The sequence below is a fragment of the Phalacrocorax aristotelis genome, chromosome 9 (assembly GCF_949628215.1).
Source record: "Phalacrocorax aristotelis chromosome 9, bGulAri2.1, whole genome shotgun sequence".
Classification (NCBI taxonomy): Eukaryota; Metazoa; Chordata; class Aves; order Suliformes; family Phalacrocoracidae; genus Phalacrocorax; species Phalacrocorax aristotelis.
In genome coordinates this window covers 22,001,716-22,014,388 of record NC_134284.1, presented here as the reverse complement: position 1 = coordinate 22,014,388, position 12,673 = coordinate 22,001,716, and the positions used below count along the sequence as shown (strand labels likewise).

Here is a 12,673-nt window from a genome sequence, read left to right as displayed (position 1 = left end):
TAAATACACTATTCCAGAGTACCCAGTAGTTTGATTTAGTACCACTGTTCTTTCGAATGCTAGATTTAAAATGTGGGGCCTTCTTGAATTCTGAGTTGCTGCTGACCTTGTCTTTGCCTGCAGGAGCTGCAGTCTCGTGTGCCTGATGGTCAGCGTCTCTTTGAGGACCTTCTTCATCTTCATCCTCTCATTGGAAAATCTGAAGATCTGGAGGACCTGCGGTACCGATGGATGCTCTACAAATCTAAACTGAAAGAGTCCATGAATTCACCGGTAGGTGACAGCACTCAACTCACAGTTTTTGATCTCTGCCGTTGGTCTTTTAGGTTACTTCACATTGCTAGTCATAATTCAACAGTACGTGTGTGTGTCTGCTTGATTAAAACCTCCCTTAGTAAATGCCATCAAAGAAAGAACAAACATAGCCATGTATTTGTAAATATACGCACAAATATTCTTGTATTAAAATAAATGTTGTGTGCTATCTTTTTCCCTTTGTAAGCAATGCTCAGAATATTTCTTAAAATGGAAGGTTCAAAACAGAACGACAATTGGCTGTTATCAAAGTGTACGGAGTGGGGGACTGTAAGATGTTTGTGTGCGTGTGAATATTTTGGATATACCTGTAGTTCTGGGCACATGGATCTCTAGGTTTTTGCCCTTTCTCCACACAACATTCTCCACTGGATTTTTTTTTTTTTTTTTTAATAGTTCCTGCAGTAAGAATGTATTCACTGTTCATTATTTTTGCCTCCTGCTGTGAGACAGTGATCAGAAAAGCCACTTACTGAACTGACTCAGAAAGTAACTTGTGCCTGGAAGGATCTAGTCCTTTTTGAAACTGTCTCTAAGGGCTAAAGATTTTGAATTAAATAAAGAGGAGGTATTTTAATGCAAGACCCAACTGATTAAAGAAATTGTCAGGCTGTTATGTATCATGCTAATAATGGCATAATTCATCCCCATATATAAGATATTCCAGGGCATGCTGAAGCTATTCCTATGTTCTTACCATAAACATACATAATTATTAATTAAGATATTTTTAGCTTAACTTACATTATGTGTTGAACTTCAAAATACCCTAATCGGAGGATTAGACTTCACAGATGTGCTTGTCATACTTTCTGTATGCAAGTGTTTTGGAAGGTATCTGAACTCAAACACCTAAAATTTGAGTCACCTGAAAAAACTTCTGCTTGGGAAACCTTGTCTTCAAATCCAAAGCTTACTTAGAATACAAATTATTTAAAGTGCATAGAAGGAAAGCATGACCTCTATTAATAAAGGGCGTGCTTCTAAGAATTGTTTGCCATTGATTGTAATGAGTTATGCTTTGTTGACCAAAACCTCGTGTAAGCATAAATGTAGTCAGTAGGTGTCAGTAAAGTCAAAGCTATTGCCGGGAGAACTCCTCATCTGATTCAAATGGTCAAGAACCTGAAAACGTTTCAGCTTTCTGCCTAATGTGAGTTAAAAAGCTCATTAAAACAAATCTCCTGCTGGTTCACTCTATCCAGGTGATCATGGATTTGGAAGAAACATCCCCTGTGAGGTGAATACTCATTTATAAGCTCCACTGGGATCTAAAGGTCATGCTTCTTTTTTCTTTTTTTTTTCTTTTAAACAGAGTCTTGGATCTTTGGAAGAAACAGACAGGCTCAGAAAGGTATGACAGTTTCCTATCATTAAGCTAAAAAAGTTTGATGAGACATTTTGCAGATAATTGTTTTCAATTAAACTTTTCTAAAGATTCTTGGGATTAATTTGATTATTAAGAACCTCTCTTCACAAAGTTTATTTTCTCCAGACTTTAAAAGGAAGAACATTACAGAGTTTTTACTCCTGAGCTATGCTATCTCTAGAAGCTGAGTGTCCATCTCCTGGGAGAGTAGGGGAACTCAGCTTTTATATATCTACATGCCATATGAACTCAATTTTTCAAAAGAGACTAAGGAAGAGTTCAAATCTCTCTCTAAAGGTTTTAAGGGCCAAGTGCCTGAAACGATTTTGAAAATGGGACTCCTAATTCTTTAGACACTTTTGAAAAAATTGTCTTGGATCATTCAGCCCACCTTTTTTCTAATGCAAAAACAGAAAGTCAAGGATTTGTCTAATGTTATTAGACTAAATCCTTATTCTAAGCAGCAGAATTCCTCCTGTGAAGGATTTTCTTTTGGAAGTGATGACATAAGAAACAGAAGCAGCACAGGAGGACGATAAGGAGAAGCTTAAAGAAAAGAAAATGCTGACAGTTTCTTACTAAACCCAAGAAGCATTTTTGATGCCATTTTCCATGAAGTCAGAGAGTTTTTCTGTTGACTGAGCAGAGTTGAACTGAATCTTTTCTCTCTGTCACAATCTGCTTTGTTTACAGACACTGTTAGCTTCTCCTTTGTACCATCATCTCACTTTCCCTTTGTTTTCAGAAGGAATAGAATAAGGCTTTATTTGCCCAACACAAAGTAGATTGGATGAATAATGTGTTACAGGAACATAATCACATAATCATCTTAAGCTAAATCAAATCCTTGATTTCTCCTGTTGTGAAATCTCTTTAGAAGAGACCAATATTTAAAGGGTACAATACAGTGCACTTCTCGCGTGGCCAGAAATCAGGACTTCCTCATCCATATGAGATATTCCTCTGGTACTCAGATGCAGAGTAGCATCTCCAATATTTTTTCCCAGTGAAATACTGACCAATTTAAGGTAGTTTTCACACATCCCCTGAATAGTTTTGGCCAGAGTTCAGCCTTCCTGAAAACCCCCAAAGAGTTTCTGTTCTGCCTTGTCTGGCACAGCATTAACTGTTCGGTACTGTTGGTCATACAGTAAGGTCACCAGAATTCTTCAGGCTGAAAAAACAATGTGACATAGTAATACTTGGTGTAGAGGCAGCCAAACTTAGCAGTGCTGCTTTTCCTTGAAAGAGCCCTAAAGGGATAATCCAGAAGACTGACCAAAGAATTCTCTGCTTTCATGTGATTTGGTTGAGTCCATTTGTTTGTAGGGGAAAACAAAAAACCTTTAGGCATAAACACACACAGTTAGATATCCACTGCACATTAGATATCATTTTTTAATTCATCTGTCCCACCTGCCTTGGGGTCAGCAGTATTTATTCCTCCTTAACTTCTCTGAAGGAGACTAAAGTTTTCAGTTAATTTTCAGGGATACTGGAATAATTTAAAGGCAGGCAGCATACGTTTGTCAATTAGGTCTACAGCAAGAGCACAAAAAAAGCATTCTATGAGTTTTTAATAGCTACTGAACACAAAGAGAAACAGCTCAGTGTGGGAAGGAACAAGGAACTGAAGTACCTCATAAGCATGAAGGAAATGGCTCCCATTGCACCAACAAGTGATTTGCAGTTTCCCTCCAGCCACTACAAATGTTGCAGTAACTTACACCTTGCTCACTTCAGTGTGATTTTTGCTGACTTCAGGGCATTCGTCCTGGATTTAAACAGTGTCACTACAATGAGAATCCAAGTGCTGTAGGCAGAGGTGTCTTTTTCATTCAGGCTAAGGCTTTTATCAGGATGTGAGCCTGTGTTGCCGTAAGATTGTTGAGCATCACTTAAGAGAACCAGAAAATAATGTTGACCCCTTTTGGGTGCATTGCTATTCAGGCTAATCGAAGAGGAAAAGCAAACCAACTGCAGAATTTGTAGCTCTGCAGTTTATTTTAAATTTGTATTTTAACACCTGAAGTGTGGGTACAAATGAAAGAAAGACTAGGCAAAATATTTTTGTATGTTTTGAATGTCCTTTTAAAACCATGGTGAAGGAAACCAACTACCCTGAGAGTATGGCTGATCTCCTGAGTTAATATATGCAGAAAGTACACATGGCTGGGGGCTGCATCACTGTATGTGCAGCATCCAGTGAGTTTGCATGCAATAGGATTGGGTTATCTCTAATTCGTCAGCTCCTTCATGCTTTTGGATCATACAAAATCAGAAGAGGTGGCAGAATTTCAGGTTTTCTTGGACTGACCCCTGCTTTCTGCAACATGAGGTCCCCATTGACTCTGCTTGTCCCTCCTGTTGGAGCTGAGAATATTTTGCAGCAGCAAATCAACCTGGAGAAGGGGAAGACCCAGCTGCAGCCAGCCTCATTCCATTGCCTTCTGGTTTTATTCCCTTTCTAGCTTGCATGGCCAAATGTTGGGCAGAATAGAGCCTGCTTCATGTATATTAATGTGCTTTTTTTCTCATCATTCATCCTTTGCTGAGGACATGCCCCTAGCCACTGGTGCCCTTAGGAACAGAACAGGCTAATGATTACGATGTGAGCGACTTCTTGTTGATTAACAAAAAACAGTTGCAGGAAATTGCACTGGCTGCGGTGAATTTTTAGCAGGTGCCAGTGACAGGGCAATGTAGACGGATATTTCTGCAGGGCACCTAGCACACCCAAGGACATAATCAAGCAAATGCTCAATAATAACTATGATAAATGTTACTTTCAAAGGTTGGCTCCCAGCTACCTGAAAATGCTCCATGAGCATTCTTAGCATAAATCGGAAGTCAGAGGCTCATTATTTACAAGTCTAGGTAGCGCTGTTTGATTTATTTTCTCGAGTGCTCAGAGTAATTACACTTCCTTGCTAAACAAATGATTCTGGCTTTATTGTTTGTACAAACAAAATAATTAGGATTCATTACATCAGTGATCAGCTAATTGCTTCCTCTGAGATTCTGCTAAGAGTAATCTCCTATAACACACAGACAGAACGTGTAATTTAATCTTATTTAGAGACACCATTGATCTGGGGTCAATCAAATTAATGCAGTCATTCAGGAAACTGTGCAAAGCAAGAGCTGCCACAGTTTGCCAGGAAGAAAACGGTAATGCGCTCTGCTCTGCCCAAGTGCAGATATGACAGGAATTCTTCACAGCAGAAAGTGACATTACAGAAATGTACAGCATCATGTGAACGTGCCTGTGTCAGTGGTGCCTTTCTGATGAAAGTATATGGCAGATTTGTTTTCCTGAAGCCCTGTGGGGTGTTAGCCGCTTGAAATCTTCTGTATAATTACATTCTTAGAAAAATGGAAAAAGCTCATTAAAAGGTGTCTTTCCCTCAGTTTTCAAATATCTTTTATAGATAGAGAAATATCTCTCCATATTTTTTCCATCACTGTGCCTATAAGCCTGTGCCTACCTGCTTTAGAAATTATACCATGGCCCAAACGCAGGAAGAAGGGCATCTTACCATTAAAAATTAGTAGACTTATTTTCCCTCAGCAGTGATGTTTGCTCAGAAAGGAAACTTAGGCAAAAAAAACCCAAAAAGCTGAAAAATCCTGACTGCCTCTTCCTGAATCTGAGCCAGACACTTCCTAACACTGTGCCAGACAGCATCATCCCCTTCCTTCTCCAGCAGGCCCACGAGCTTCCCTTCACGTTACTGCCGCTGTAAGACTGCCTGCCTGTCTGCTCTTACTTCTGTCGGTTTCATGTTGTTTACCAATCTACATTACAACTTTACCAAATGCTAGGAAACAGGGACTCTTTGTCTTTTATCTGGTTCTGCCACTCTGTGCCTTGCCAATGCTCTCCCTCTAAAGCAGCGCTGGTGCAAGATGGAGAAGACATCTTGCTTCCCAGGACACCTGGTTCTTACTTTCTGTTAATGATACTGTGGTATTAGCTAGCTATGTGGTTGGTGGCCCCTGCTTTCTTTGCTGAAAAGATGCGTCCTTTAGTAGCCTACCATGTTGTGAAGTATTTGCAGATTTTCACCAAGGAGATACCTTGGAATGATTTTTCTCAGCAGGTATAATTTTACCTCCTGAGAAGTAATGGGAAATTTGTTGACCAATAGCAGAATGAAACCAATTTCCAGTATATACTTGAAAAACGTTTTTAACACTACTATAAAAAGCATGGTAGGAAAAATTCTTGTAATCAATACTTCAAAGTAAGCCATCACATTTTTATATTATTTAAATAAAATGCAAATAATATTCAAATTATCTATGGTGACTGCTGAAGTTTAAGGGATGTTTACTCTTGACTTGAGAGAAGTCACTGATAAAGCAGCTGGAAACATATATTGTTGGCATGATAAACCAGCTTTTGATGTCAGTAGCCTCTTCTACAGGTTCCAGAACATGTTGTCTTTATTTCAAATTAATTAGTTTATTTCAAATTGCAAGGCTGAGTGGAAGTTCAAAATTGTGAGTTGTTTTACTTCTCTGCCTTCCTGAATAAATGTAGAACACTGATGTCTCTTACTAAATTTCAGATACACTGGCTGAAAAGCCATACAGCTACTAGCTGATGATAACTCTCCTTGCTCTTAAGTACAAAATATATTTATTGGGATAAATCATTATTACTTACGAGTGTATTTAAAATGGGTGGGGTATTCCTGTGTTTTTAACTGAATTCAATTAAATTCAATAATTCAATAAGCAGCTCAGCCCCTCACAGCTGCTCACGCACTCCCCCTGGCAGTGGGATGGGAGAGAGAATTGGAACAGTAAAGGTGAAAGTGAGAAAACTCATGGGCTGAGATAAAGACAGTTTAATAAGTAAAAGAAGGAAACAAAGAAAAACAAAGCCAAGGAAAATAAGTGATACAAAATACCCCAGTGGCTCACCACCAGCAAACTGATGCTCAACCAGTCCCCAGGGAACAGCATCCCTGGTAAAACTCCTCCCCCCCCCCCTAATTTTTATTGCTGAGCATGTTGTCATATGGCATGGAATATCCCTTTGGTCAGTTGGGGTCAGCAGTCCTGGCTGTCCCCCTGCCCGGCTTCTTGTGCGCCCCCAGCCACTCGCTGGCAGAGCAGTGTGAGAAGCAGAAAAGGCCTTGACGCTGTGTAAACACTGCTTAGCGAGAACTAAAACATGGGTGTGTTACCGACACTGTTTTCATCACAAATCCAAAACATAGCCCCCTACAAGCTACTCTGAAGAAAGTGAACTGTCCCCCAGCCAAAACTAGTACAATCTCCTCCTCTTATTCTGTATCATATACATCACGTTTACGTTAGTTTATTATTTTGGGCTCCATCTGTTGTAATGCTCATTCAGGACAGGACAGATGGTGTGTTGTGTTGGATTGTTGTACATTGAAGCCAGCTCAGGTTGCATCACTGCTGCACTTGCATGGTGCAAGGTATCTTCTGTACAAGATTCATTCTTCATTGATTTGGGTAATCCCTGCTGTAATGGCTGATATATTGCAGCCACAGCAGTGGCAACATACAGCATCATATAACAATGGCATTGAACATCAGTAACATCATACAACTCAAACCATGGGTTATTTTTACCCAAGATTAAATGTTCTTGATGTACATATTGGGCTTTCCCATCCTTCTGCATTACCCACCAAGTACACCCAGGTCCTTGAGCAAAAGCAATCTCACAAATGAGTTTGCCTTTTCCCATGGAAGGATTAACTCAGACTGTCTTTCCCAGCCAGTTCTTTATGTTGTCGTGGTTCAGCCTCAGCTGGCAACTGAACACCACACAGCCACTCACTCACTCCCCCCCCACCCCTGTGGGATGGGGAAGAGAATTGGACAAGCAAAAGAACTTGTGGGTTGAGATAAGCACAGTTTAATGATTACAATAAAATAATAATAATAATGATTATGATAATAATGACAATAATGTTAATATAATAAAATGGAAAAGGAAGGGAAAGGGAAAAAAACACAGAAACACGAACAATACAACCGCTCACCACCCGCTGACTCACGCTGCCCGTCCCCGAGCTGCGATTGCTGCCTCCCTCCCTGAGCCAGCCCCTACCAGGTAACATACTGGGCATGATGTTACATGATATGGAATATCCCTTTGGTCAGTTTGAATCCGCTCTCTTAGCTGTGCCCCCTCCCCTCCCAGCTTCTTGTGCACCCGGCAAGAGCATGGGAAGCTAGAAATGTCCTTGACTAGTACAAGCACTGCCCAGCAACAACCAAAACATCTGTGTGTTATCTCAACATTTTTTTTTTCCATGCTAAGTTCAAAGCACAGCACTGTGCCAGCTGCAGTGAAGAAAATTAACTCTATCCCAGCTAAAACCATGACATATGTGTGCTATGGGGACTTTATCCCCTTCACAGTTCACAGGGTTTTCAGTTGGGCAGGGCCAAGTCGATTGGCAGATTGTCTAGTGTTAACTGGCCAAGTGGCTTCTTCTAAATTTGTATCCCAATGTCTGAATGTCTCAGCACCCAATATGCTCGTCGGTATGGGCAAGGAAGGCGACTTACTCTCTTTGGGTTGCTCTAACTGTTGAGACAGTCTCTCAACAGCTGAGACACAGGCCCATAGGGAGGAATCGAGATTCTCTTCAAATTCCTGGAGTTGGCTGGCCAGTTTATCCACAGTTGGTGCTTCTGTGTCTGTCCAGCTCGTTATCACCAGGCTGCTAGTATATGGTGTTGATGCACGCTGCACAAACTTCCACCACATGATCTGTGTGCATCTGTGTTCATCCAGGTCTTTGGATGCCAGGTTGTTGTCCAGGTTACTGTAGATCACCTCCACCACAGCTAATTCCCTCAGATGCTGGATAGCTCTCTCAATGGTGGTCCATTTGCCTTGGTCACTTGCAAGATCTTCCTTGAAGGGATGCCTTTCCTTCATGCTCAACAGGAGCCGCCTCCAGAGGCTGAGGACAGTTGCCCCTTTTCCAATCCCTTTGTTGGTGGCCTTGTCCTTAGCAAGGTGCCAGGCTTTTTTCCCCTCTGATTCCTGACTATCAGCCCCAGTATCCCAGCATCAGAGCAGCCAGCTGATAATTCACTTGCCTGCATGACAGCCAAAATCTTCTCACATATTTTGCAACTCACTTAGAGACAGGGCTTGGGTGGTTCCTGGCTTGTTTATGATTTCAGTCTCTTCCCCCTCCTTTTCTTGTGACTGCTCTGCTGCAGAACAGGCTGTCTCTTCTGAGTCTTCCTCCTGCTCCCTCCTACAAGAAGGTTCTTCCTCCCTTACTAAATGAGTTGACTTCTGTTTCTGTTGTTTCTTCTTGACAATATGGGTGACTGATATAGGTGAGGGTTGGGTCTTTGTTTTATCCCTAATGTCTCTCTGTATGTCTTCAGATCCTTCTTCCCCTTGAGGGTACTGGGCAGTGTTCAGTCGTGCTTGATAGATGGAGGCCAGGCCCCAGCACAGTGCCATAAGTTGTGTCGCTTGGGCACTGCCAGGGGCAGAGCATCCTTTTTTCAAATGTTCTGTCAGTTTATCGGGATCCTGCACTTGTTCAGGGGTGAAGTCCCAGACCATCAGAGGTGACAACCCATGTTGTCCCACACACTTTGCCACCTGTAACCACAATGCCTCAGGCGTGTCTCTGTGTTATATTCCTGAATAGTTGTTTAACCTTAGGAAAAGCCAGAAACAGATTCTTGAGGCATACCAGTAGGAGCATTCCTATTATCCAAAGATCTTCAAGATACTGAAAAGTTATTTTGGCAAGGCAGAGAACATCTACCACACAGGAGAAGAAGGGGAAGGTGTCATTCCTTTTTTCTTCCACAGATTGGCTCTTGGTGGAGAAAAGGGAAAAAGTGTAATTGTTAATTGTCTCCATGAGATGGTTCCTGTACTACAGGGATGGCAGCAATGCAAGGCCCAAACACCAGATTAGGCTCAAGGCCAGCACTTTTATCATGGTTCTCACATGCAAAACAACCAAGTGCTGCACAGCACATTGCAAAAGCCAAAACTGGCCTTTAACAAGCTTTCAAATTTGATGTACACACAAAGAAAGGGAGCGTGGCACAGATCAGATACAAGGGAACAAATAAGGCAACATCATGATGAGCGACTGTTAACCAGATGTAATAATTAGAAGTTCCTTCTAACACGCTATGGTCAAATCTGTTGTTATCTCAAACCCTTTCAGGCCCAAGTTGGGCACCAAAAAAGACTGTTGTATCACTCACTCTCCCCTGGCAGTGGGATGGGAGAGAGAATTGGAACGGTGAAGGTGAAAGTGAGAAAATTCATGGGCTGAGATAAAGACAGTTTAATAAGTAAAAGAAGGAAACAAAGAAAAACAAAGCCAAGGGAAACAAGTCATGTAAAAAAGCTCAAGGGCTCACAACCAGCTGGCTGATGCCGAGCCAGTCCCTGAGCAGCGGCAGCCCTGGTAAAACTCCCCCCCCCCACCTAATTTTTATTGCTGAGCATGTTGTCATATGGCATGGAATATCCCTTTGGTCACCTGGGGTCAGCAGTCCTGGCTGTGTCCCCTCCCAGCTTCTTGTGTCCCACCCAGCCTACTCACTGGCAGAGCAGTGTGAGAAGCAGAAAAGGCCTTGACGCTGTGTAAACACTGCTTAGCGAGAACTAAAACATGGGTGTGTTACCGACACTGTTTTCATCACAAATCCAAAACATAGCCCCCTACAAGCTACTCTGAAGAAAGTGAACTGTCCCCCAGCCAAAACTAGTACAACTGGTTTAAAACCTCTTACCCTGTTCTGAACCTTTTGCAAATACTTCACTTGTGATACTTAAGAAACTAAGTGTAACTCACTTTCTGCTGTTGGATATGAAAATGTGCTTAAAATTACCTCACTGAAAGTTTGGCCTTCCATATTCTAATAACATGGAACTAAGTTATTTTTAGCAACCCACCCTACCTACCACTTTACTAATCTTCCACAGTGCTTCACAACTTTTATCACATGTCAAACACTTTCCAGATAAAAAGAAAGTAGCCTCTGCGCTTTACATGCTGAAGATGGGACCAAACCAGGGACTTTTTCTGCTTGCTCAGGTCTGGAGAATTGTAGATACCAGTGCTACTTTAACAGATCAGTCTGTAGCCCTTGTCCTGTGGTATGCTTCTCCTAAAAGCATGTCATATTGTAAATGCACACAGAAGCTAACCGTTATAAATCTGTTTTTGTCACAATAGCATATGGAACAGTACTTAGAACTAAGTGACTTTGCAGCAGAAATTCTGAAATATCTGCTATATGTGACTGCTGAAACCTCAGATACGAACTGCTGGCTTTTCCTTATTTTGTTTCTTTTAAACGAAACCCTCATCAAAGATTCTAGCTTATCCAGCCATGTTGAGGTACTCCAGAATCTCCCCTAAGGCAGAAAACAAAGCCTGTAATTTGCCTGTATACTTACTTATTTACATACATACACTTATGCTCTTCAGAATTGAAAAGAACGTTAAGGTTGCACAGTCAAGCAATCTGAAGATAGAAAATGTCAGAGCTAAAATTGCTTGTGTGACCTCAGTTAACCTCCCTTCGCCACATTCATTCTGGTAGCTCTTTGTGAGATGGAGGATGATAAGTACACGACTCAAAGGGGTCCCAGCCATCCTTACTCATTCCTCACTGCTGGTTGCCTTACGTGGGCAGCATTTGCATTTAAGAAAGTACAGCTCTGAACCCAGTGGCTCACTGTCCTTTTGCAGAAGCCACATAACCTCTGACTGACAGTATCCAACTCTTAGTTCCTGCTGTGGTGTACGGGAATGAGCCGCAGATTTGCATGTTGGACGCACAGTTCTATGACGACAGTAGTATCCAACTCCCCCAGATAATTTCCCTCTTGAAAAGACCAGCTGTGACATGCAATGTGTTGCTTCTTAGAGAGGGATGTTCATGGCTCTGAGTTGAGAACTGATGAGGAGCTCCAAACTATCTCTCACTGACGTAGAAACCCAGTTAGTTTAGGTTTGAGAGGTCAGCCTGTGCTCCCTCCGATACTGATCTCTTCTTATTGGCAATAACTTGCCACTCTGAGTGGAAACTGAATTAGCACCCAGTGGGATCTCAAGTGGCAGAAACCCAGTGCCTCTCAGAGGCAAAATATCACTGATAAGGTAACTGTATTACCAAAAAAAAAAGTCATGGTGCTTGAAAATGGCATGTTCCTATGCAGAATGGACAGGATGTACGGTAAGGTGCTGTTACAGCCTTCCTGGCAGCTGTTTATTTTCAGAGGAATAATGAAGTGGTAGAATTCATACCTATGTAGGTGATCCTTTCCAAGGCCTATCTGTTCTTCCTATTAAGATGTACTTCCTCTGTACTGACTGCTATAGTTTAAGCCCATTAAGTTGTGATCTGCCCACTGTGGGGGTAGGCCTGGATTCATCCTGTCTGAGCATTGAACTCATGGGTTTATGAAATCATGCACAGTGCAGAGAGGGTAGATGGGGGTTGACTCTCCATTTCTTCTACAAGCAATAATTAGGAGCCAGGTTCAAAGCTAGCACAGGGGATTTGTTCTTCATGACGGTTGACCTGTGGAACTCCTTGCTAAAGTATACTGAAAACTTCTAGAATTTATATAGGTTCAAGGGGAAACTGGAAGTATCTGGAAGAAAGATTCACTGAGTGTTAACTAGATGGACAAGCTACATCAGGCTCAGGACACTGCCTGAGCTAAAAGCAGTTGGGGGCTAAGGATATTAAGGAGAAATTGTTTATGCTTGCCTTAGTACCTATGCATCTGCACCTGTCGCTGTAGCTTATAGGACACTTGAGCTGGGTACAGCACTGGCATGAAGCAGCATGGCTGTTGGTGTCTTTGTATAGTGGCTGTGGGACACTAGAGCATTGGTCCCTTTATCCTTGGGGAAAGCAGGAGTTTTCAGACAGCAGTGCGTTTCCCTGGATAGTCTCTCAGTGAAGTGCTCAGTAAGAGGAATG

General features: G+C 41.9%; 1 protein-coding gene across 13 annotated transcripts in view; it reads left to right on the top strand.

The window, feature by feature from the left end:
• Positions 1 to 12,673, top strand: part of SYNE3 (spectrin repeat containing nuclear envelope family member 3) — an 80,249-nt gene that overhangs the window by 47,905 nt on the left and 19,671 nt on the right. For all 13 annotated transcript variants that reach the window (XR_012662336.1, XR_012662335.1, XR_012662337.1 and 10 more), the window contains 2 exons: positions 124 to 273; positions 1,631 to 1,669. Coding sequence is in view for 9 of the 13 variants with exons in the window: in XM_075103825.1 (XP_074959926.1) it covers positions 124 to 273; positions 1,631 to 1,669 (189 nt within the window). In the remaining 4 variants the exon portion in view is untranslated. The remainder of the gene's footprint in view (positions 1 to 123; positions 274 to 1,630; positions 1,670 to 12,673) is intronic.